The 24,348-nt window shown below is 54.6% G+C and overlaps 1 protein-coding gene across 3 annotated transcripts in view; it reads left to right on the top strand.

Moving 5' to 3' along the window:
• The window catches only part of LOC115660754 (proline dehydrogenase 1, mitochondrial-like), a 36,679-nt gene extending 15,580 nt beyond the window's left edge, over nucleotides 1-21,099 (top strand). For 2 of the 3 annotated variants that reach the window (XM_030582406.1, XM_030582408.1), the window contains exons 3-14: nucleotides 1,203-1,237; nucleotides 1,802-1,951; nucleotides 2,266-2,330; nucleotides 3,049-3,165; nucleotides 4,276-4,355; nucleotides 4,935-5,016; nucleotides 13,281-13,373; nucleotides 13,751-13,897; nucleotides 14,212-14,387; nucleotides 14,470-14,568; nucleotides 16,361-16,449; nucleotides 19,507-21,099. In XM_030582406.1, coding sequence (XP_030438266.1) covers nucleotides 1,203-1,237; nucleotides 1,802-1,951; nucleotides 2,266-2,330; nucleotides 3,049-3,165; nucleotides 4,276-4,355; nucleotides 4,935-5,016; nucleotides 13,281-13,373; nucleotides 13,751-13,897; nucleotides 14,212-14,387; nucleotides 14,470-14,568; nucleotides 16,361-16,449; nucleotides 19,507-19,697 — 1,324 coding nt within the window. In that variant the 3' untranslated portion in view covers nucleotides 19,698-21,099. Of the gene's footprint in view, nucleotides 1-1,202; nucleotides 1,238-1,801; nucleotides 1,952-2,265; nucleotides 2,331-3,048; nucleotides 3,166-4,275; nucleotides 4,356-4,934; nucleotides 5,017-13,280; nucleotides 13,374-13,750; nucleotides 13,898-14,211; nucleotides 14,388-14,469; nucleotides 14,569-16,360; nucleotides 16,450-17,894; nucleotides 17,958-18,566; nucleotides 18,572-19,506 lie in introns of all 3 variants that reach the window. The other variant, XM_030582407.1, reaches the window with a different exon arrangement.
• Nucleotides 21,100-24,348: the final 3,249 nt, after the last annotated feature.

The raw sequence follows: 24,348 nt of genomic DNA, 5'->3' as shown, positions 1-24,348 counted from the left end.
AGCCTTGGGTCAAGTGCTATAGCTATCCTCAAACTCACATTGGTACCGTCTGTGTTCTTAAATCAAACGTGATGGGTCATGATCCACGGAGACTGCTATAACATGACATGTGGCAGAATGCAGGTAAAGCAGAACAGGAGAAATAAAATTCTCCCCCAAGGAGTTCAGGCACAGATTTAATTAATGCATTACTTTTTTAACAAGCATCATCAGCATGGAAGCATATCTTCTGGAATGGTGGCTGAAGCATGAAGGGGTATATGAATGTTTAGCATATGTGGCACACAAATACCTTGCAACGCCGGCTACAAAAGTGCCATGCGAATGCCTGTTCTCACTTTCAGGTGACGTTGTACATAAGAAGCAGGCAGCATTATCTCCTGTAAATGTAGACAAACTTGTTTGTCTGAGCAATTGGCATTGAAAATAATCCAGAAGAAAAGCGGAGGCAGGAGGAAGAACGAGCCCAAAGTCAGTGCCTGGGAAAACAACAATAATTTGCTCTGACACAGGCCTGGAGAAGGTGGGGAGATGGATGCAATGAAGGGGCTGAGGCTCAGCTCTCCGTAGAGGGTGTGAGCTGGCACAGTGTAAAGCTTTGGGATAAGCAGCCCAGGGTGGTTCAGGCTGGTGCTGTTTGGTATAAAGACCCTGTGGAAGGGAGATGAGGGCTTCTATCAGTGTGACACTTGTCACAAAAGTTGGGGCATTTGCCCCAGCGTCCAGCTGAACTAGAGTGTGGACGTTCTGGTTCCCCTGCAGTTTCGTGAGGGGAATTTGCTCTCCTCACCTATGGCAGTTTCTCCACCCCTGAGCTGGCTGCCCCATGGGGTAGGGTAGGAATCTCAGCTAACATTTTCCAAGGCACTGAAGGTCCCACTGATTTTCATATGGTGGGAGGAGGTAGTTGCACATGACTGACTCTGATTGGCATAGGCCCGAAGGAGGCTTTGGAAAATATCCCCTTCCCCACCAGCTAAGTGCTCTGGGCCCAGAGGCCAAGAGAAGCACGTCTGTGAATGGCCATTGCCGGAGTGAAGAACAGGAAGGATGAGGGGCTCGTGGGGACCTGGCCCTTTGGCTATGGGGAGCTGACCCCTGTGAAGCCAAGCAAGCTGGTTGGGAGGGGCGGTGCACTGTAGTCCCAGGGGGGCTCCTGAGCTGCCCTGATGCCTGTCTCACCATCTGTTTCCTTCCTCTAGCTCCTGTACCTCTGCATCTGAGAAGGAGACAGGGGGTGAGTGACACAACTGCTCCTAACACATCCTAGTTGGACACAGATCCATTGAGACTCTAGCCCAGACCATCCCCTCCCCAGCATGCTCCAAAGCTCTGGCCCTCACGCCCTTATTGTGCAGAATGGCCACTCGAGTCCCAGGCCTATGTGTGGAAAGTACCTTGATCTGCTCATAAACTGTGAAAACCCAGACACAGACTGTGTTTAAACTGCTCTGGGGGGACCTCGGGGGGTCACATTGCTACGAAGCAGAGATCCCTAAGATTGGGCAGCTTCTGGGTTCTCACATAGGTGTTAAGGCTGGAACATCTAACCTGCTCTTGTGCATAGCACGGGCCAGGGAATCCCACCCCATGAGTCCTGGAGGTAGAGCAGATCTTCTAGAAGGACCTCAACCCAATGAAAATCTAGCCCTGGGACTTTCTCCTAGGGTGGGAGAAATCCCCACAGAGGCTTGGGCAGGGCTTGGTAAGAGTAAGGGGACTTGTTCCAGGGACGTGTGGGCTCTTGGCCATCTCCTCCCCTCTGCCGTGTCTGCAGCACGCTCCCTCTATGTGTCCTCAGGTGCCACCCAGAGAGAGAAGCAGTACCTTGCGCATCGGGGGTTTGGGGACCGCCGGGACAGGGTCATCAGTGCCCGCACCTACTTCTACGCAGATGAAACCAAGTGTGACCAGCATATGGAGGCGTTCCTGCGCTGTATCGAGGCCTCGGGTAGGCGCTCTGCATATGCCACCCCCAAAGTGCCCCTGTGTCGGCTGTGCCTGACTGTCCCTCTGGGAGCACCTGGCCCTGTGCTCCTCCCCCAACAGGCTGCATTGCCATCCGTGGGCCATGGCTCTCCGGGTGCCCTTCTGCTGCAATGCAGAGGCCAGGTGCTGCTGCGGTCTCTGGAGAGTACCCAGCATGGGCAGAGGGCAGATATGCCAGCTCCACATGGGCTTTCTGGATTGCCCTAGGCTGCTTTCCTTTACCTGCCCTGGAGTTTGGATGCTGCAGCCATCTCAGCTCTCTCTACCTTCGTTTAGGTGGCAGCTCCGAGGACAGCTTTTCGGCCATTAAGCTGACGGCTTTAGGGAGGCCTCAGTTCCTGGTGAGTGACTCTTGGTGCCAGGGCCCCTGCGTTATAGCAGAGGGAGAGGTGCTCAGGCTGAGACAGGCTCTGGGAGTTACTTGGAGACTGTTCCAGGTGGCAGGAGCTGCAGAAGAGATGGCTGTGGTGTGTGAGAGGATGGAGGCCCCTAACACCAGATGAGGGATTTTTGGGACCAGATCTGCCTCCTTGTGCTCATCGCAGGCAGCACCCCACTGCCTGGGCTCCATGCAGCAAGCTGAGTGCCAGGCAGGATGGTCCCTCCTATCGGGTGCATGCCAGGCACATGCTTACAGACTGTCTGTCAGTGATGCTCAGTTGACTCCCTGGAGAGACCAGTATCCTGCTCAGGGCAGCAGCTTGGGCCTCAGTCCATCCCTGGAGAGTCAGAGCTCCCCTGATGTCTGGCCCAGGCCTCACCCGATGTAGAAGGGCTTGAGCTTGCCTCTTGCTTTGAGGATGAAGATCTGGCTAAATGCTAGGTTATCTCCTGCCTAGTGTCAGTTTTAGGGGCCTTGATCTTTACTAGGAGGGTAGTGAGAGGTACCAGCACTATCTGGTTGAGCACCCAGCAGGGCCAGTCCTGCTTACTTGGTGTGGCAAAGTGCCCAGCACCCCTAGGATACAATCACAGGGTGGGGGAGCTCTGAGCCACCCTGGCTGGGGAGAGGAGCAGGGAGCTCACCCTGCGGTCTGCTTCTCCTCCTCCCTCCACCAGATGCAGTTCTCGGAGGTGCTGATGAAGTGGAGGAAGTTCTTTCACCAGATGGCTGCAGAGCAGGGCAAGGCCGGGCTGGCTGTGATGGAGACCAGGCTGGAGGTGAAAAAGCTGCAGGTGAGCTAGGGGCAGCACTCCCAAAGGAGCTGTCCTCCCCAACTCTGCCCCATGGGCATCTGTGCTGCTCATGTTCTGGGTGCATCACCCTCCTGGTGGATTGTGCCCCCACCTTTGTCGGGGGCTTGTGATACACTTCGGAGCCTTGGATCAAAGCACTGGGGAGAACTCTGAGTTCGTGCAGAGAATTCTGGCTGGTGGGTGTTGCCCCCATGCTCAGGGTCTAGCTAGATGCCATTTCTGGGGTTGAAGGAATTTTCCTGGAGGTCAGATTGGCAGAGACCCTGGGGGTTTTTTGCCTTCCCCTGCAGCATGGGGCACAGGTCACTTGCCGGCTTGAACTTGTGTAAATGCTGGATTTTTTTTTGATTTTTTTTTTTTTTGTAACTTGAAGTCTTTAGACCATGATGTGAGCACTTCAGTCACTCAACCAGCGGTGAGGGGCCTATTACAGGAGAGGGTGGGGGAGGTTCTGTGGCCTGCGACGTGCAGGACTTCAGACTAGGTGTTCAGGATGGTTCCTTCTGGCCTTAAAGTGAGAGTCTGGGAGGAACATTGTTCTGGTTCCATGCCTAGTGACCAAAAGAGCGTGATGCAGCAGCCAGTAAAATGCATGCCCTGTTCCTCCCTAGCCAAGTGAGCTCATTTCTGTGCATTTCCCCCAGTCCTTCCCCTGGGCTGGGATTATGCTGGAATCTCCATCCCCCTTCATAGGTCCCAGTGCACCATAAGACTCCTGAGATCCATTGTTGCCCCTTCCAGGCAGAGCAATGGTAGGAGCCCCTCTTGTGCTGGTACCAGTGAGGTCTGTCCCAGTTGCTGGTGCACGTGCATGCATAGCTCCTGCACTAGCCCTCTCTCCCGAGAGCTGCTTAGCACCAGGGGAGAACCCTCTGGGAAGTGCTGAGTGGCTGCTCAGTGACTTTGACCCACGGGGGCTATGTAGTGTGTGGGAACTGGCACAATCCCACCCCAGCCATCGTCTTGGAGCAGAGTCATGACTCAGGGTAGAGTCCGGGCCTGCAGCGCAAAGGCAGCAGGACTGCTGCTCACTGCAGCGTTTGGGGACAGCAGGCGGCAGCAGGGTAACACGCTCCTTTCTCATTGCAGGAGACCCTGGCGAACCTTGGGATTGCGACCAAAGCAGAGAGCCAGCACTGGTTCACCGGCGAGGACCTTGGCGTGTCTGGGTGAGCTCCCTCCTGGGCTGCAGCCAGCCTGACCCTCTGGCCTTCCCAGAATGTGCTGCAGAATGGGGAGAGATGGGGGTGCCACAGAAAGGAGCACATGGAGGGGTCCCAAAGGCTTCCATTTCAGCCAGTGTGTGCTTTGCTAGAGGGACTGGGGTAGGAGGCAGAGAGGGGAGCTTCCCAAATCCTAGAGCAATGGCTTGGGGCAGGGGTCCTGGGAGAGGCTGCCTTTCTTGGAGGCCGGGGAGCTGCACTGGGAAGGGATAAGAAGCGGTGGTGGCCATGTTTGTTGTGGGCATTTTGAGGGGCGTGTTGCTTCTCGGAGTGACTTGGGTGGAAGGGTTGCCATGTGGATCCTGCTGCTCTGCCAGGCTCCTGGTAACCAAGGACCTACGCCCAGGGAGCTCTGCTGAAATCCCCCCAAGCTGGGTCACGACGGGCAGCAGTGGGCTCTGGGTCACTAATCCATCCTGACTAGTGTGGGAGCTGCCGGTGCACCCCTTGGGGAAGCCTGCTGAGGTTGGGGCCAGTTTGCAGCTCGCTTGGAGCCGGCGCTAACACGAGTCTTTGTCGCTGCAGCACTGTGGACTTGCTGGACTGGAACAGCCTGATTGACAGCCGAACGAAGCTCTCCAAACTACTTCTCATACCAAACATGAAGGTGGGTGAGTGGCACTATTTTGGCCCAGGGAGAGGCCCCAAGGGAACCCTCCTGAGCAGTAGAGCTCCACCCAGGTAATGGCATGGGACGCTGCCGCTGGAGAGCTCCATGGTGCTGTGCTGGACTGGGAAGGGGGCACCATGCATCAGGCCTTCCGATGCTTGAGCCAGTCAGTTCTTCTTCAAGTGCTTGCTCATATCCATTCCAGTTAGGTGTGCGCGCGCCGCGTGCGCGTTCATCGGAGACCTTTTACCCTAGCAACACTCGGTGGGCCGGCAGGTCCCCCCCTGGAGTGGCGCTGGCATGGCGCCTGATATATACCCCTGCTGGCCCGCCCGCTCCTCAGTTCCTTCTTGCCAGCTACTCCAACAGTGGGGAAGGAGGGCAGGTTTGGAATGGATATGAGCAACACATCTCGAAGAACGACAGTTACAAAGGTGAGTAACCGTCTTTTCTTCTTCGAGTGCTTGCCCGTGTTGGTCGTTGGAACTGTGGAGCACAGCTAGCTGTTCTCCACCTCCCTAGCGTTTCACTCCTGTGTAGTATCGTGTATGTAGTTTTTTATTGTAGTTCTAGGGTATGAGTACCTCTAAGTACACCCCGCCTCCTGCTCTTTGGTGGTACAATCAGTCAACGAACGGGAGCGTCATGGCCAGCAAGCTCCTGCACCAAAATCCAGAGAAGCCAGGCGCATGGACTTGCTGGGCCGCAAGATTTACTCTGCGAGAGGCCTTCAGCTCCATGTGGCGAACCAGCAGGCCCTCTCGAGCCAATACAGCTACAACACCTGGGAGGCCGTCGGCAAGTTCACTGAATTAGTTCCCCAGGACTCATGCCAGGAATTTTCAGCTCTCCTGGAAGTGGGATCTCCAGGACCACACTGCAAGCGTCCTTAGATGCCGCAGATTCGACAGCCAGAATGCTGGCATCTGGTGTAGCCATGCATCGCATATCATGGCTATAGGTTTCCTGACTACCGCCTGAGTTGCAGTATATAATCCAAGACCTGCCATTCGACGGGCAGGGTCTTTTCTCAGAGAAAACAGATCCCAGACTACAGAGTCTGAAGGATAACCAGGTTACCATGCGTTCACTGGGAATGCACACACCCCAGACTCAGAGACGGCCATTCTGCCCACAACCTCAGCGCCCTTACCCCCTGCCTCAACCCAGACAGGATTTTACCCAGAGAGGAGGCTGCCTGAACCGCAGATGTCAGTTGGGTCCTCAAGGGGGTAACAATTCTGGGTCCACCAAACCACCGCAGGGACCCAAAGCAAACTTTTGAGAGTGCGCCCGAGAGCAGTATACCAATCCCCTCCCTGGATCCTCTTCATTTTCTCAACCGCCTCCACCCCTTCCTGCCGGCTTGGTCCCAACTGACCTCGGACTGTTGGGTCCTACGCACGGTGGAGTTTGGATACCTTCTTCAGTTTATTTCTCCACCCCCCTCCCATCCTCCCTCCTTGTCCCTCTTCAGGGACCCCTCTCACGAGCAACTTATCATCCAGGAGGTTCGCAAGCTCCTATTCACCGGAGCTATAGAGGAGGTGCCGGAGGAGTTAAGGGGCAAGGGGTTTTATTCCCGGTATTTCTTAATCCCCAAGTCAAAAGGGGGCCTTCGGCCCATCCTGGACCTGCAAGGACTGAACAAATTCATCAAAAAGTTCAAGTTCCGCATGGTATCCTTAGGAACCATCATTCCTTCCCTGGATCCCGGAGATTGGTACGCCGCTCTCGACATGAAGGACGCATACTTCCACATTGCAATTTTTCCTCTGCACAGGAGGTATCTGCGCTTTGTGGTAAATCGGGATCACTACCAATTTACTGTCCTCCCCTTTGGTCTCTCCTCGGCCCCTCGGGTATTCACCAAATGTATGGCAGTCGTCGCTGCTTCCCTGCGCCGTCGTCGTATTCACGTCTTCCCTTACCTCGACGACTGGCTTATCCGAGGCACTTCGGAGGCGCAGGTGATCGGCCACGTCGCCATCATCAGGGAGCTGTTTGTGAGTCTAGGCTTGACCATCAACCCAGACAAGTCCACTCTGGTGTCTACACAGAGGATAGAGTTCATCAGGGCAATGCTGGACTCCAACCTTGCGACAGCCAGTTTACCCCTGCACCTGTTCCAAGCCATAGTTTCCCTGGTCAAAAGTCTACAAGCCTTTCGGACCACTTCTGCTCGAACTTGCCTCACTCTCCTGGGGCACATGGCGGCATGCACCTTCGTCACGAGGCATGCAAGACTGCGAATGCGCCCGCTGCAGACCTGGCTCGCATCGGTCTATCGGCCAGGCAGGGACGCCATAGACACAATCATAACGATTCCACCGAATGTTCTAGGCTCCCTTGGCTGGTGGACGACGTCCTCCCAAGTGCGTGCGGGCCGACCGTTTCACCCCCCTCCCCCAGCACTCCGTGTCCCTGACAACGGATGTGTCCTCGCTGGGCGGGGGTGCCCACCTGGGGACCCTGCGCACACAGAGTCTCTGGTCGCCAAGGGAACTGACGCTCCACATCAATGTGCGCGAGCTGCTGGCAGTCCGATTGGCATGCCAAGCGTTTCAACACCATTTACACGGCCATTGTGTTGCGGTGTTCACAGACAACGCAACGGCCATGTATTACATCAACAAGCAGGGCGGGACTCGGTCCTCCCCGCTGTGTCAGGAAGCAATACGCCTGTGGGACTTCTGTATAGCCCACTCTATACATCTAGTGGCCTCTTTTCTCCCGGGAGTACGGAACACCCTCGCGGATCACCTGAGCAGATCCTTTCTGTCCCACGAATGGTCCATACGTCCGGACGTCCTTTATTCGATTTTTCCAGAGGTGAGGATTTCCCTGCATAGACCTGTTTGCCTCCAGATTGAACAGGAAATGCCAGGTGTTCTGCTCTCTACAGGGTCACTCCCCAGGCTCCCTGTCAGACGCATTCCTGATCCCATGGACGGGACGTCTTTGTTACGCCTTTCCACCCTTTCCTCTCGTCCACAGAGTCCTGATCAAGCTCCGGAGAGACAGAGCCCGCCTCATCCTGATTGCTCCAGCTTGGCCGCGGCAGCCCTGGTACACCATGCTGCTCGACCTGTCCCTGGCGGACCCAATTCCCCTGCCTCTTTGGCCGGATCTGATCACGCAAGATTTAGGCAGGATGCACCATCCAGACCTACAGTCCCTCCATCTGACTGCATGGCTCCTGGCTGGTTAAGCCAGTCGGAGTTGCGCTGTTCCGCAGCAGTACAGCAAGTGTTGCTGGGCAGCAGGAAGCCTTCCACGCGTTCAACCTACCTCACGAAATGGAAGCGCTTCTGCCACTGGTGCAACCAGCACGGCCATTCTCCACATTCCGTATTAGTCCCCACTATTCTGGACTACGTATGGTCTCTCAAGCAGCAGGGATTGGCGATCTCCTCTCTACGAGTACATCTCGCAGCTATATCCACCTTCCATCCAGGCGAGGCTGGCAAGTCAGTTTTTTCCCACCGTATGGTGTTAAGATTCATCAAGGGCTTGGAGCGACTATACCCTCAGGTCAAACGGCCTACCCCTACCTGGGACCTAAACCTTGTCTTAACCAGGCTCATGGTGCCCCCCCTTCGAACCTTTAGCCACATGCTCGCTGCTGTACCTGTCCTGGAAAGTGGCCTTCCTAGCCGCTATCACCTCGGCTAGACGAGTCTTGGAGCTTCGGGCACTGACTGTGGACCCTCCATATACTATATTCCATCAGGACAAGGTACAGCTGTGACCACACCCGGCGTTCCTCCCTAAGGTCGTCTCCGCCTTTCATGTTAACCAGGACATCTTCCTGCCAGTCTTTTGCCCAAAGCCGCATTCCTTGAGGTGGGAGCAACAGCTCCATTCTTTAGATGTCCGAAGGGCTCTCGCCTTCTACATTGAGAGGACCAAACCCTTCCGCCGTTCACCTCAATTGTTTGTGGCAGTGGCGGAACGCATGAAGGGCATGGCAATCTCCTCCCAGCATATTGCATCCTAGGTGACATCCTGCATTCGGGCATATTACAACTTGGCCCATGTTCCGACGGGTCCTCTTACCGCCCATTCTACCCGGGCTCAAGCTTCATCTGCCACATTTTTGGCCCATGTCCCCATACAGGAAATCTGCCGTGCGGCCACCTGGTCTTCCGTACACACCTTTGCATCACACTATGTACTGGTCCAGCAGGCTAGAGACGATGCCGCCTTCGGTGCAGCGGTTTTACATTCCGCAACGTCTCGCTCCGACCCCATCGCCTAGGTAAGGCTTGGGAATCACCTAATTGGAATGGATATGAGCAAGCACTCGAAGAAGAAAAGACGGGTTACTCACCTTTGTAACTGTTGTTTTTCGAGATGTGTTGCTCATATCCATTCCACACCCGTCCTCCTTCCCCACTGTCGGAGAAGCCAGCAAGAAGGAACTGAGGAGCGGGCGGGCCAGCAGGGGTATATATCAGGCACCATACCAGCGCCACTCCAGGGGGTGACCTGCCGGCCCACCGAGTGTTGCTAGGGTAAAAAGTCTCTGATGAACGTGCACGCGGCGCGCGCACACCTAATTGGAATGGATATGAGCAACACATCTCGAAGAACAACAGTTACAAAGGTGAGTAACCGTCTTTTCTAAAACTCCCAAGTATCTGGGATCAGCCAGTCACATGGGAGGCGCTTCCTGTCAGGCACTTCATCCTGATACTTGTCTGATAACTTGATTGCATCCCATTGCTTCTACTTATGCGATGCACCATAAATTCTCTCCCCTTGGGGTCTTCACCTGTCAGCCCCGGGTTACCCTCTTTCTCCATCATCACAAAGGAGTTGGGAGGGCCAAGAGTTTGTCCTTGTTGTATCCCTCCATGCACTGGGCTGCAAGGACCTACATTCCTGACCTCCCCTTGGTGGTCTGTGACACTAGCACTAGCTGGGGAAATGCTCAGAGGGCCTGAGCTCGGGTCTTGGCAGGTAGGAAAAGTCAGACCTCTTGTTAATGTCATTGCAAGTTTGAGGTGTGCTGGCTGAATGTGGAAAAGGAGCCACGAGGTGGGACACACTGAACTTGATAGAACTGAGCCATGCAGAAAATAATCCAAGAGGGAATTGTTGCCTGATCTATTGATTAGGTCAACTTGTTTTCCCCTGTTACCACGCTAGAATTTGGTAGGTTCTTGACCCAGGATCAGGTCTGGTGACACAGGAGGCAGGATTGCAACACTCGCACTTCAGCCATCGCACTGTTTCTAGTTTTAATACAGTTCAGAGCCACAAACACTCTAACCCTGTGAGGCAGCTAGAGGTAATACAGATGGAGCTGAGCATCCATAGACTCTCTTGCCATCCTTTGAAAAACCACCTCTGGTGTTAGTTATCTTCCTCATCTTCCCCCTCACCGCCCTCAGGAGCCACACCTCTCAAGCCACACAAGCTGGGATACAACTTGTGTTACACCGACACCACTAGGCCTAGTGCATATTTAGGAGGAGCTTCAGCTCCTTTTCCTTTACAGTTCCTCCCCCTTACTAATTGGGTGCCCTTCTCTCATAGTCTTTTAGCTCAACCTTTATCGTAGATGTCAGATAATTCCCATGACATTCTTGGGGTCAGACATCTGCTGATGTCCCTGACTAAAAATATCCCAAGATGGTATCAACTAGCATGTCATGGTTACAGCAGTTTAGTCCCTACAGCACTCTGCCTTGTGCTATCTTATGATCTAGGGTTACTCTCGGTTAGCTACTCCTGTTAAGGCTTTTTAGGCCTTGGGCCTTGATTAATTTAGCTAAGCTACTGTCTTACAGTTGTTGAGGTTTGTAAGCTCATTGCATTACTGCCTTAACTTATACCTATGCCTCACCTAGCAAGTACCTTCACCTATAGGCTACAGCGGAGCCATTGGAGGTGAGAGGAGATGACCACAACCCTGTTTCATGGTGAAGTACTGAATTAAGGTTGTCTATAAATGAAAGGGCCAAAGACCTAGGACATAGAGGTGGGGCACCCACAGTCAGGAGCCATCTGGGAGGCACTCTGCTTGCTTGTTACGGGCACTCGGAGGAGTGCTACTGAGGTGTTTGTGGCTAAGCCAAGACTTGCATTTTGGGCCCGGGCAGAAGTGAAGAGAACCCTACAGGAGCAGACATGGACGTAGATGTCTTCTGCATTGAAGCAATGCTCAGGTGGCAATCGGGAGCTGGTAGTGGTAGGGAGGGGTGACTAGGTGAGGCACCTGTCAATACTCAGTGCCAGTGTGGGTGATGGTAGAACGTTGCTAGCTGCCACATGGGTAGAAGTAAATCCGGTGGCAGGGCTCTTGTCTCCAGTGGGCAGTAACAGGATGAAATGGCCTTGGTTGATGCTAGGCTGGGCTCTGAGGACAGAACTTGAACTGGATGGAGGAGATGGTTGGTCAGATGTACACGGTGGTGTGTGCAGGTGCACTCCCAGACTAAGCAGGGCCCTGCATGGGCTGGGGGGAGGGGTGGCTAGAATCCATCTGCCCTGGATGGAGAGAGGACTCTGGGGCCTCAGAGAGGACCCTAAGGGTCAGTCCTGGGGCCAGTTTTGTTCAATATCTTTATTAATAATCTGGAGGATGGCACGGATTGCACCTCAGCAAGTTTTCAGATAAAACTAAACTGAGAGGAGTGGTAGATACACTGGAGGGTAGGGGTAGGATACAGAGGCACCTAGACAAATTAGACAATTGGGCCAAAAGAAATCTGAGGTTCAACAAGAACAAGTGCAGAGTCCTGCACTTAGGATGGAAGGATCTCATCCACTGCTACAGACTGGGGACCGAATGGCTAGGCAGCATTCTACAGAAAAGGACCTAGGGGTTACAGTAGACAAACTGGATATGAGTTGACAGTGTGCCCTTGTTGCCAAGAAAGGCTAACAGCATTTTGGGCTGTATAAGTAGGGGCATTACCAGCAGATCGAGGGACGTGATCATTCCCCTCTATTCAGCATTGTTGAGTCCTCATCTGGAGTACTGTCCAGTTTTGCACCCCACACTATAAGGATGTGGAAAGATTGGAAAGAGTCCAGCAGCAGGCAACAAAAATGATTAGGGGGCTGGAGCATATGACTTATGAGGAGAGGCTGAGGGAACTGGGATTGTTTAGTCTGCAGAGGAGAAGAATGAGGTGGGATTTGATAGCTGCTTTCAACTACCTGAAAGGGGGTTCCAAAGAGGATAGGTCCTAGACCGTTCTCAGTGGTAGCAGATGACAGAACAAGGAGTAATGGTCTCAAGATGCAGTGGGAGAGGTTTAGGTTGGATATTAGGAAAAACTTTTTCACTAGGAGGGTGGTGAAGCACTGGAATGGGTTACCTAGGGAGGTGGTGGAATCTCTTTCCTTAGATTTTTAAGGCCAGGCTTGACAAAGCCCTAGCTGGGATGATTTAGTTGGGGATTGGTCCTGCTTTGAGCAGGGGGTTGGACTAGATGACCTCCTGAGGTTCTATGATTGCTGCCTCTTGGGGTCCAGCTCCAGCAGCTCAGAGCTGTAGCAGCGCTGCAGTCACATTCCCGCTAGAGCAAGGGAGCTGGGGCTTGTGGGTGTCAGCAGCCAAACTGTGCTCTAATCTGCTCTTCCCAGATGAGGAAGTGGGGTGGGGAGACAAGCCTGAGCATCCGCCTCAGCCTCATCTCTGCACAGCCCAGTGCTGCTGGGCTGGCCTGAGCAGAGAAATGGGTTGGACAGTCAGGCTTCTCAGCCAGGCCTGCCAGTGGAGTTGTTCCCCTGGCAAGGAACCAGGGCAGATTCGGGGCTAGGGGTGCAAGAGTTCTCCTCTCTCCAACAGCTTCTTTTGGGGCTCCTTCCTGCTTCCCCAGCCCTTGCAAGTTAGCAGCTGCCATGACCCCAGGCCCCTCACCCTCTACACTCTTTCTGTAATATCTGGGGAGCAGCAGCTCTGGCTCCCAGTCAAAGGTGGCAGGTGCACAGGGTTGGTGAATGGGGCTGGGTGGCTGCCCGTTAGTCTGGAGCATGCTGGTACTCCTAGGAACCTGCTCCCAGCTGGGCCCCCTCCCGCTGCACTTTGATGCAGACAGTTCAGCACACAATGCTTGTCCCATGTGCCTGGAGAGGGAGTGGTTAGCTGCATGGGCTCTTGGGATTAGCACTTGTCCTGATGCCTTGTGCCATGTCCTGCTCTGCACCCTGGGTGAGGGAGGGAAGGCTTATGGTTTGTAATGTCCAGGCTGTGGCCACGAGGGTGGGATAGTACTGAGGCTGTCCAGTGCTTCTCCTTTCAGACTGGCCAGTTGGAGCCTCTGCTCTCGCACTTCACCGAAGAGGAGGACCTGCAGATGAAGCGAATGCTGCAGAGGATGGATGTCCTGGCCACGGTTAGGAGCTGCCCAGGCAGTACCATCATGGGGGTCTTGGTGGGAAGTTTTTCGAGCTGGGGACGGGTAGAGTGGGCCCTGTCCCTGGCCCCGCGGCAAGTGAGATGGACCTGCTCACTCATACCGCAGCATGGCCTCGGTGCCAGAAGAGTTTTTGGGCCGCTCTCTGTGGCTGTTTGCTGCTGGGCTAGGGTCACAGGGCTCTTCTAGCAGGTGTTCCCTGGAGGCACTGGCCTGCAGGTGAGCGTGCTGCCATCTGCAGGACCTGTGCAGTACTACACACAGCGGTGGGCTCAGAGTTGGCCCTGCAGACTTCACCTGAGCAGAACCTTTTCACTGCTTGTGGCTTGACCTGAGGAGTGTCCTTCCCCTTGCAGAGAGCCCTGGAGCTGGGAGTGAGGCTGATGGTGGACGCTGAGCAGACCTACTTCCAGCCAGCCATCAGCCGGCTCACCCTGGAGATGCAGCGCAAGTTCAACATGGAGAAGGCTGTCATATTTAACACCTTCCAGTGCTACTTGAAGGTGAAGGTCTGGCCAGCATGAGCTGTGGGCAGGGGAGCTGGGGCCCAGCGGTGTGCAGGGTGCAGCCTGCATGCCGGAAGGGCTCCAGATGCAGTGGTGATGGCAGCATTCCAAGCAGTGGTGGCAGGCAGTGGGGTGGAGATGGGTCACGCTGCAGGAGGAGAGGGTGCTTCAACAGCAGCTCAGTTTCAGGGCAGAATTCCAGGAGCAGGCTTGGAGCCTTGCTCCTCTTCCCCCATCCTGAACAGCATGTGTCAGTGCAGTGAGCGACTGCTCCTGGCTGCGGATGGCACTGCTCCATCTTTCCGCTGCAGGAGGCGTATGACAATGTCACGATGGACGTGGAGCTCTCTCGCCGTGAGGGCTGGCACTTCGGGGCCAAGCTGGTCAGAGGCGCGTACATGGAGCAGGAGCATGCCCGAGCTGCTCAAATCGGCTACGAGGATCCCCTCAACCCTACATACGAAGAGACCAACGAGATGTACCAGAGGTAGGGGTGCCAGAGCTGGGACGCTGGCGTAAGGAGGTGGTGCCCTGGGCACTTCCCTGTGCCCATATGTGATTTGTTGCAGGTGCCTGGACTACGTTCTCGAGGAGATAAAGTACAGCCAGAAAGTCAAAGTGATGGTGGCATCGCACAACGAGGACACGGTGAAGTTCACCATTCGCAGGTTGGTGGCAGCATGGCAGGAGCTGTGGGTGCCAGGCCTTGAATAGGGTGGGAGGTGGGGCTGCAGCAGAGCAGCTACGTGGGAGCCTAGGATGAGGATAGCAGGGGCCGCTGTTGCAAGAAGGCATTGAGCAGTGGCGGCAGAAATGTGTGGGTGACATTTGCACAGCATCTGACAGCACTAGGAACAGGCTGGCCAGAGCTAAGGAAATGTGAGTGGCTAGGCAGCAGTTCTGCAGAAAAGGACCTAGGGGTTACAGTGAACGAGAAGTTGGGTATGAGTTGACTGTGTGACCTTGTTGCCAAGAAGGCTAATGGCATTTTGAGCTGTATAAGTAGGTGCATTGCCAGCAGATCGAGGGATGTGATCATTTCCCTCTATTCAGCATTGGTAAGGCCTCATCTGGAGTACTGTATCCGGTTTTGGGCCCCACGCTACAAAAACGATGTGGAAAAATTGGAAAGTCCAGCAGAGGGCAACAAAAATGATTAGGGGGCTGGAGCACCTGACTTATGAGGAGAGGCTGAGGGAACTGGGATTGTTTAGTCTGCAGAAGAGAAGAATGAGGGGGGATTTGATTGCTGCTTTCAACTACCTGAAAGGGGGTTCCAAAGAGGATAGGTCCTAGACCGTTCTCAGTGGTAGCAGATGACAGAACAAGGAGTAATGGTCTCAAGATGCAGTGGGAGAGGTTTAGGTTGGATATTAGGAAAAACTTTTTCACTAGGAGGGTGGTGAAGCACTGGAATGGGTTCCCTAGGGAGGTGGTGGAATCTTCATCCTTAGAGGTTTTTAAGGCCAGGCTTGAGACAGCCCTGGCTGGGATGATTTAGTTGGGGATTGGTCCTGCTTTGAGCAGGGGGTTGGACTAGATGACCTCCTGAGGTCTCTTCCAACCCTGATATTCTATGATTCTAAAGGGGCTGGAAGGAAGAGAGCCTGTGCATGGAATGGAATTGAATTCATGTACCTCCTTGTGCAGTTAGGAGACATCGAATTGGGTCCTGGAATGTCTGGCAAATATGTCAGACCCTGGCAGAAACAGCTTTCAAGAAGGGACTTTCCTTGCTTGCTCTGCAGTGACCTTTCTGGCCTGCGGATGTAAATCTGTTAGCTCAGACCAGTGCTGAATGCCAGACTCCTGGATTTTTGTATCAGTGGGAGTATGAAGGCTAGTGACCGCAGATGTTGCACAGTAGCCGGATGAAGATGTGCTGGAGCTGTAAACTGTTCCAGGCAGCATTGGTCCTGCTAGTGAAGGCAGGGGGCTGGACTCAATGACCTTTCAAGGTCCCTTCCAGTTCTAGGAGATTGGTATATCTCCAATTATTACCTTTTATTATTACCTTTAGGGGATGGGCAGTAGTTACCCAACTCTGCCATGCTTTTCTTGCAGTCTGCTGCTTTTTTTACCCTATGGGAAGTTGTTAATCCAGGCCTGTGGGCAATAGACCTCTGGAAAAGGAGCAGGATTCCCTGACCAGAGGCTGCTTCACTGTTCCTCCAGTTCACTCTGTCCTCCTAGTGTAGCATTTCCTGTTGTTGTATGGAGATATACCTATGTCCTAGAACTAGAAGGGACCTTGAAAGGTCGTAGAGTCCAGTCCCCTCCCTTCACAGCAAGACCAGGTACCATCCTTGACAGATTTAGGGCTCTGGGGCAAAAATGGACCCCTCAAGGATTGAACTCTCAACCCTGGGTTTAGCAGGCTCAAACCACTCAGCTATCCCTCGCCCTCCCCCCTTCCTGCTGGGCATCTCCTGGTGTGACTGTGTGGTGCTTCCATTGCAGAATGGCAGAGCTTGGCATTCATCCCTCTGAGAACAAAGTGTATTTCGGGCAGCTGTTGGGCATGTGTGACCAGATCACCTTCCCTCTGGGTAAGTGTCTGTGCCCGAGGAGGGAAGGGGTGGGGTTTGCTGTGCTGTTTGCTGTCAGTGAGTAGAGCTAGCTGACTGTCTTTTTCAAAAGGCCTTGAACAAGATCTCTCATGCATGATTACTAAAGGGATGAGTCATGAGGTAGGAGGCTAGGTGTTATCATGGATCAGAAATTGGCTGAGAGGAAAAAACAGGAGGAATTAAGTTGCTTTTATCATGGCCAGAAGTGAAGAGCAGGTGCCAGAGGCATGTGGTTTAATGATCTGGGAAAGGGGCGAAGCAGCGAAGTGATGCAATTTGCAGAGGCCCTAACTTAGGTTAGTCAAGTCAAGCATGGGTGCAGCAGCACTTCTGAGGGGCCTGGCTAGGCCAGACAAGAGAGCAGCTCAGTGCTGAGCAATGCAGGAACGGACACAATAGCTTGTGCACTTTGCCATGTTGTAACAAACTGTGAACTCAGGACAGGCCAGTGTGTGTGCCCAGCTCACTGAAGATCTGCTCAATGCACAGCTGTGGTCAACTCCAACAAGATGTTTAGGTGCATAAGAAACAGGATGGAGAATATAGTCATAAGTCATTATACAAATCCATGGTTGGCGCATCTGCTCCTGCGTTCTATTTCTTTCATCGATCTCAAAGGATATTGCACCATTAGAAGGGCACAGAGCCATGTGACAATGACCAGAGGCAGGAAAAGCTTTGGATGAAGAGATGGAAGAGACGGGCACTGGTCTCCTATGAAAGGAGATGCATACATAAAGGACACTATAGAAGTGTATAAAATGACTGATCTAGAGAAGGGAGATTGTGTGCTTGTCCTCTGGATGTTCCTTGCTCTGGTGCTAAGACAACGACATTGGAAGGTGACGAACTCAAAGACTAGGGGGGAAAAAACATTTCATTCTAGCTGTAACGAGACTGTGGAACTCACTGCCACAGCGTATTAAGGCAGAGAACTTAGCCACATTCAAAGGCTGTTGGACACTTCTGTGGGTAACAAAAAGCCAGAGGAGTTGAATTAAATTTCAAAAGCTCAAGAAAAGACATCAACTCCTCTGCTTCCAGGCTAGAGCTCACGGATTCCCCTGGGGCAGGTGCCTATCCCATCACTACTTATTGTGAGGTGTCTCGCACCTTGCCCTGAAGCAGGATACTGGCCTAGTGGGCCATAGTGCTGGGCCATAATGCTGACCTAGTCTGGCAATACCTGTGTTCACACTGGCCTGGCTTCAGGAGCTCTGATGCACCTTCATAGTGGAACCGCTGGCTGCTCTGAATCACTAAAGCTTGTGGGACAATTGGAAGAACTGAGTCAAGTGGTTTCTTCCACCCTTGGCCTGTGTAAGTAGCCATGGCATCAAATCCCATCCTCCTGCAGCAGTCTCCCCGCATGCTGTGCTGACACATGCATGTTAGCGCTTGCCAGCATTCCTCTATCTCTACAGGGAAGAGGAGGAAACGTGCATGATGCTGTGGCTACTGTGGAACTAAATCTGCATGGGAATGTCGTGTGAGTGGAGTTGGGTGTGGTGTGGTTTGCCTGTGGCACTGCAGAGCTGCCCAGCGCTGCTCCACCCTTGCGTTAGCCGTGCATAGGACAGTGCTCTTTGCACTGCCTGGGCTGGCACGGATGAGGAGTGCCAAGGCACTCGGTAACAGTTCACGTGCCTGTCACTAATGCAGTGGCAGTGCTGGGCTGTTGCTCTTCATCCCACTGGAGTCACAGCAGTTTCCTTGGCAAGCTGAGGGGGGCTTGGCCCCTCCAGTCTCCTTCAGCCAAGTCACTGGCCTGCTGGCGCTGGCTGGAAAAGACCAAGTATATGTCAGAACTTGGGTATTATCTGCCTCTCAGGACTACTGAATGATTGAGACATGTTCTCTATGGCTCGTCTTCCTCTGCTCTGCTTCAGGGGAGAGTCACTTAGGTTCAGACTGGAGTCTGAACCTTTCTCTCGAGTCCCTTTGGTACCTTCAGAGCACTTCCAGAATTGTCCCTCCTCCCTGCATCCAGTCTTGCAGTCTCTGCATGAAGCATGAAAGGGTTCAACATGCTGCAGTCAGACTGTAGTGAACGTGGTGGGGTGTAACAAAGGAATGAGAAGAAATGGTGTTAGCAGATCATGTAGGGTGGCTCTTTCCTGTTGGGCTCCCTCGAGGCCAAGGTGCAAATTCCTTTGCTTGGGACATTGAAACAAGAGTCCTCTCTGCAGTGCATAACATCCAGAGGCCATGGAGGTGGTCTAGCTCAGGGGTGGGCAAAGGTGTTTTTTTTTTTTTTTTTTTTTGGTCCCAATAGCCACATTGGGGTTGGAAAACTGTAGGGAAGGCTGTGCCTCCCCAAACAGCCTGGTCCCTGCCCCCATCTGACCCCTCCCACTTCCTGCGCCCTGCTCCTTGTCCCCTAACTGCCCCCTCCTGGGACCCCCTGCCCCTATCCAACCCCTTGCTCCTAGTCCCCTGACTTCCCCAGTACTATCCACACCCCTGCCCCAGACAGGCCCCCCAGGACCCTATGCCTATCCAACCTCCCAGTCCCCTTACCGCCCCCCACACAGAACCTCCACCCCATCCAACCGCCCTGCCCCGCGCACCCTGTCCCCTGACTGGCCCCAGGGACCCCGTGCCACTTATCCTACCCCCTGGCCCACTTACCATGCCTCTCAGAGCAGCATGTCTGGCAGCTGCACCACCTGGCTGGAGCTAGACACACTGCCGCTCTGCTCGGCAGGAGCACGCAAACACCCCACCCAGAGCACGGCCCGTGCGGCTGGGGTGGGGGGGAAGAAGGGGTAGGGGGCCGGGGCCAGGCTAGCCTCCCCAGGCAGGAACTCAGGGGCCAGGCAGGCCAGTCCTGTGGGCCAGATGGGACCAGCAGACTGTAGTTTGCCCACCTCTGGTCTAGCTGCACTAGGAGCAGTTCCAAAGTCTTGCTCTGAGAGGCCAGATCCTGAGCTGGTGTGAACTGGTGTCTCAGCAGTCGATGGAGTGGGGTTGATTTGCACTAGCACAGATTCATGCCCACTGTATCCTGTAAGTTACCTTGATTTCTGTCCTCAGGGCAAGCAGGTTATCCCGTCTACAAATACGTTCCCTACGGCCCTGTGAACGAAGTGCTGCCGTACCTGTCCAGAAGGGCCCTGGAAAACAGGGGCTTCATGAAGAGAGCCAAACGCGAGAGGGAGCTCCTCTGGAATGAGTTCAAGAGAAGACTGATCACTGGCAGCCTCTTCTGTAATCCAAGCCACTAAGCTGCCCTACCTTGGGCTGGGATATAGAAGTAGAACCGCTGCCATGCTGCAGCAAATGTCCCAGAGAGGCAGACCTAGCGGCTTTTTAATAGAACTGCTGCTGTTTTTCTCCAACTACCCCTTTCTACCAATCTCCGTCCTCCCCACAGTGGCCTTCTCCCGTGGCAAAGACATTCTCTAGTGCATTAATATCTGACCTGCACCAGTGACCCTCCAGTATGGGGCGGGCCCATGTGGGATGGTTCAGGAGCAGCAGTTTCCTTAAGGACATCCTTACACCCGTGCAGTTAAATGTTGCCCTAGAACACCATTGCCTCTCCAGGATTTAATACAACTGCAGAAGGGCCCCCAGTTAAAGGCAGGGCTTTGCGGGAGAGCAGCGATGGGTGTAAACAGTGGGACTCTCAATGTCACTGCAGGCCAAAACCACCCACTTGTGACTCCATCCATCTTCCTGGTGCTGGCAAGATCCTGTTGCTGGCTTCTAGGAGGATGGATGGCATGTCCCAGGGATCAAAGGGTAAGTCATCAGAAAGCAGTTGTAGCTTGGTGCTAACCCAGGGTGAGGTGAGGATGGTGAGTGCTGGCTGTTCACAATGTAGGGGGAGGTTCCATCCAAGCAGCTCTGTGGCCTGCATGTTGCTAGGGGTTACATACCTCTTGAATTGTGGCCTGACCAGGGGGAGTGTCCCTGGTTTACAGATAGGGAAACTGATTAAATGACTGGTCTGAGGTCACACAGGAAGGAAGTCTAGTAGAGCCAGGACTGGTTCTCAGGCTAGTGCCTTCATCACCCACCCCCCTTCACTCCCCAGGCTGGGCCAGCCTAGCTGTCTAAAGTGGGCTGGGGATTAAGCTGAGGGTGGACTTTGCTCTGTGAGGGGTATGATTGTTTGATGAGCTTGAGCTGGATTTCCCTCTGCTGGCTGGACCAGCTGCCTTCAAGGGGTGGAACTCTAATCCATGACACTTGCAAAGTCTCCCCCCTGCCCTCACCAGCCAAAGCCTGTAGACCTTGCCCTTGATGCTGGTCACTCGAGCCCAGGGCCTGCCTAGCTGCTGGAATGTGTATGTAGGGTGAGGGTGATGCCTCTCCCACCTGCCGCTCAACCTGGCTGTGAACAGAGTCTGGGGGGCAGTGTGGCTGGGCTCTGGGCACAGACTGCACCATGCCAGCACTTCCCTTGTCCTGCAGCTGAAGGAGGAAGGGCGGGATGCTGACTGCAGCACAAGGGGAAGCAGCTGTGCTTGGGAATGAGGTAATTTGGTGGGAGGTGGTATGTGCTGCTGTTAGAACTGGGGTTTTTATAGGTGGCCCAGCTGTCTGTGCTGCTGGGTTGTCTTGGAGCCCCAAGTTTGAAAAAAGAACTGAGATTGTATTAAACCTACCCCTGTTCCTAGACCTCTGTCACTGCTGTTTGTTCGGTTGGTGAGCCTTGGCTGCAGGGGAGAAGGACCTGCCCTCAGGGCTATATTAGAGCAGTCCTGGGTGGAGCTAGCACGGTCCATTAGTGGAGGATTGGTGAGTACCTCTTAGCAATCTGCTCTGAGCCTTTGCCTCGGGCCCCCAAGGGAGTAGCCCAGAGGGCAGGCACTAAAATGCAGGTTGCTTTTGGAGGGCGGGAGGAAATTGGGGGTCCAGGGTCCTATGCAACTGAAAGGTGGGTGGAGGAAAGGGCACTAAGCATTTAAACAGCTGCCCTGCAGCCTCTGGAAGAACTAGCACAGACCGTCCTTTAAAATGACACTGTACCTACTGGGCGCTTTGCTACTGCTGGCACCTGCTCCCAGGGCATAAAACGGATCCCACAAATGCAGAAGGGGCGTCCTGCCTTCCCTGCTGTGGGCCTGGGGGGGGTCTAAGGCGTGCCTGGGAACAAGGAGAGGTATCTGCGTCCTGCTTGCAGTTCAGCTAGTTGATTCACAAGGGGGAGAAGTGCTGCCAAGCAGGGTATGAAACAAAGCAATGTGGAAATGGTTTCCTGGCTCATGAAGCTTCCCCTGCACAAGAGGGAGGTGGCTAAAGCAGCTTTCTTTCATTAAAAGCCCCAGAATGTGCATAGCTACCTTTGGCAAGGCATAAGGGAAGAGAGAAAGCAGCCCTGGCTCTTAATCCTCATTGATTCTCCTGCTACAGGATTTGAGTAGCACCCCTGCCTGAAAGGTGTTCAGAGGATTAGCCCTGCTGCAACCCCTAGGAATGCTACCCTCATTTGTTCCCCCTCAGAGGTTGCCAGAGGCTCTGAGGCAGTGGGTATTGTAGAGTGGGGAGGGGGACAGGGGGGGATCTGCCTCCCCAAAGAGCCAGGCACGGCTATACACCTAGGCCCCTTCCTGCTCTGCAGCTCCTGTGTGATGGCCCCAGCTCAGGCTCGGGTCATGCCTCCTGGGGCTGGGGAGGCTGTAGCCGCACTGCCCACCCTCCCCCGGGCTGTGGGTACTCACCTAGGGTGAGAGCCTGTGGCCATAGGATGAGGCTGGGGGCTAGCCTTCCCCCCACACACACCCAGCTGGGGTCATTCTCTCCCTGCCCATAAGACTCCTTGCTGCTCACACATCTCCTGCTCCTCCTCCCCTCGGCACACAAGTCTTCAAGCAAAGTCCTTGGGCAAGGGCTTGTTTCCCCTGGTGATCACAAAACCACCCCTTCCTGCAAGTGGTTCTCACCCTGAAGCCGAGGGCCCCACTTACATCCCTACGATGGTGTTCCCCACTGTCAAGGCCTCACCTATAATTGCTGTCTAGTGTGACTGACTCAGGCTATCATCAGTGTTGTAGCCATGTCAGTCTCAGGACATCAGAGAGATGGGGCTGGGGGGGTTAATACCTTTCATTGGACCAACTTTTGTTGGTGAGAGAGACAAGAGTGAAAGGTTGTGTCTCAGGGCGTTAGTGAGAGTCTCATGATCTGTGATGAATTCAGTTAAACCCCAGCTTCTGAACTCCTATGAATCTAGGAGAATCTCAGCCAGCCTTTAAAATAAGGGTCAGTTCTTCTTCGAGTGATTGCTCATATCCATTCCAGTTAGGTGTGCGCGCCGCATGTGCATGTTCATCGGAAACTTTTTTACCCTAGCAACTCCAGTGGGCCGGCAGGTCGCCCCCTAGAGTGGCGTCACCATGGCGCCTGATATATACCCCTGCCGGCCCCCCCACTCCTCAGTTCCTTCTTACCGCCGTATTGGTCGTTGGAACTGTGGAGCGCGGCATAGCTGTCCTCCACGTCCCTAGCTCTCCTTGTTCTACTGTTTATAGTTGTAGTTAGTTGTTAAGTGTAGTTAGTTAAGTAGTAATATAGTAAATAGTGTAAATAATATTTGTAAATATTTATTAGCCGGTTTGGGCCGTAGCCCTTCCCAGCACCGGGCCCATGCCTGGTTCGCCGGGCTTCAAGCAATGTGCGGCCTGTAAGAAGCCGATGCCGACCAGCGACCCCCACGACGCGTGCCTAAAGTGCCTGGGGGAATCGCACATATCGGACAAGTGCCGCATTTGTCAGGCTTTTAAGCCTAGAACAAAGAAGGAGAGAGACCAGAGACTTAGGACTCTCCTCATGGAAGTGGCACTCGACCCAGCAGCTTCACAGCCCGTCACCTCGACGCCGGCACCGGAAAGACTCCCCGGCATCGACCTTCCCCGGCACCGGGTACAGAAGCAAGGCCCTCGAAGTCTGCAACTCCATCCAGGCAGACTCGAGTGGAGCACCCAGCACCTACCTCTGCCGCAGCACTACCGACAGGGATCCCGTCGACTCCGGGCCCGGAGGGTCCGTCGAGTCCAGTCCCGCCGAGCTCCCCCATAAGATCTGGGGTTGAGCTATTGGTCCCGTCGACGCCGGAGACCTTCGCCTCGGCACAGGACCTCATTGCCCTGGCTGAGCCAACTCAGCCTCCACCCCCGATACCTCCGGTGCGGGTGATGTCCAGAGGCAAACCAATGAGGAGAGCGCCGTCTCGGGACTCACGCTCGCTGTCGAGGTCCCGGCACCGTGGTCGCTCAAGATCCCGCCACCGCTCGCAGTCACGGCACCGCTCCCCTTGGCGGTACCGGTCGTACTCGCAGCACCGATCGGCCTCCAGACGGTCCCGGTCTGGTTCCAGCCACCGATACCGGGACTCTAGGAGCCATTCCCGCTGTCGATCAGCACCCCGGTCAACCTCCCGGCACCGAGCTGGTGGTAGGTCCCGGTCGACCTCCCGGCACCGCGTCGGTGGCAGGTCCCGGTCCCGATCCCGGCACCGAGTCAGCGGCCGGTACCAGTCCTGATCCCGGCACCGAGTCCAAGACAGACCCCGGTCCCGATCCCGGCACCGGTATGACTCCCGCTACCGGTCCCCGGCACCGAGAACATCTTCGGCGCCAGGACGCGGAGACTCTTACCAGCCACGGTCGGCCCCTCCATGGCCTTCCAGACAGCCGTCGGTGTCGTCGCAGGCTGACAGTGTATATGCGCTGGGCACTGACAGACAAGCGACCCTTTTCCACGACTCTCCGCAACAGGACCAGGGACCGCAGCAGTGGGGGTTCTGGACACCCTGGGCGTATCACCAAGCCCAGGGCCCCCAACAGCTTCCTCCTAGGCCTACGACGACAGAGCACAGGGCGCCGGAGGCGTCATTGTCTCGCCCCCCCCCCCGGACGGGGAGGATGG

This window comes from Gopherus evgoodei, chromosome 13 (genome assembly GCF_007399415.2).
Source record: "Gopherus evgoodei ecotype Sinaloan lineage chromosome 13, rGopEvg1_v1.p, whole genome shotgun sequence".
NCBI lineage: Eukaryota > Metazoa > Chordata > Testudines > Testudinidae > Gopherus > Gopherus evgoodei.
The sequence above is the reverse complement of the archived record's forward strand: the minus strand, read 5'-3'. Positions and strand labels throughout refer to the sequence as shown.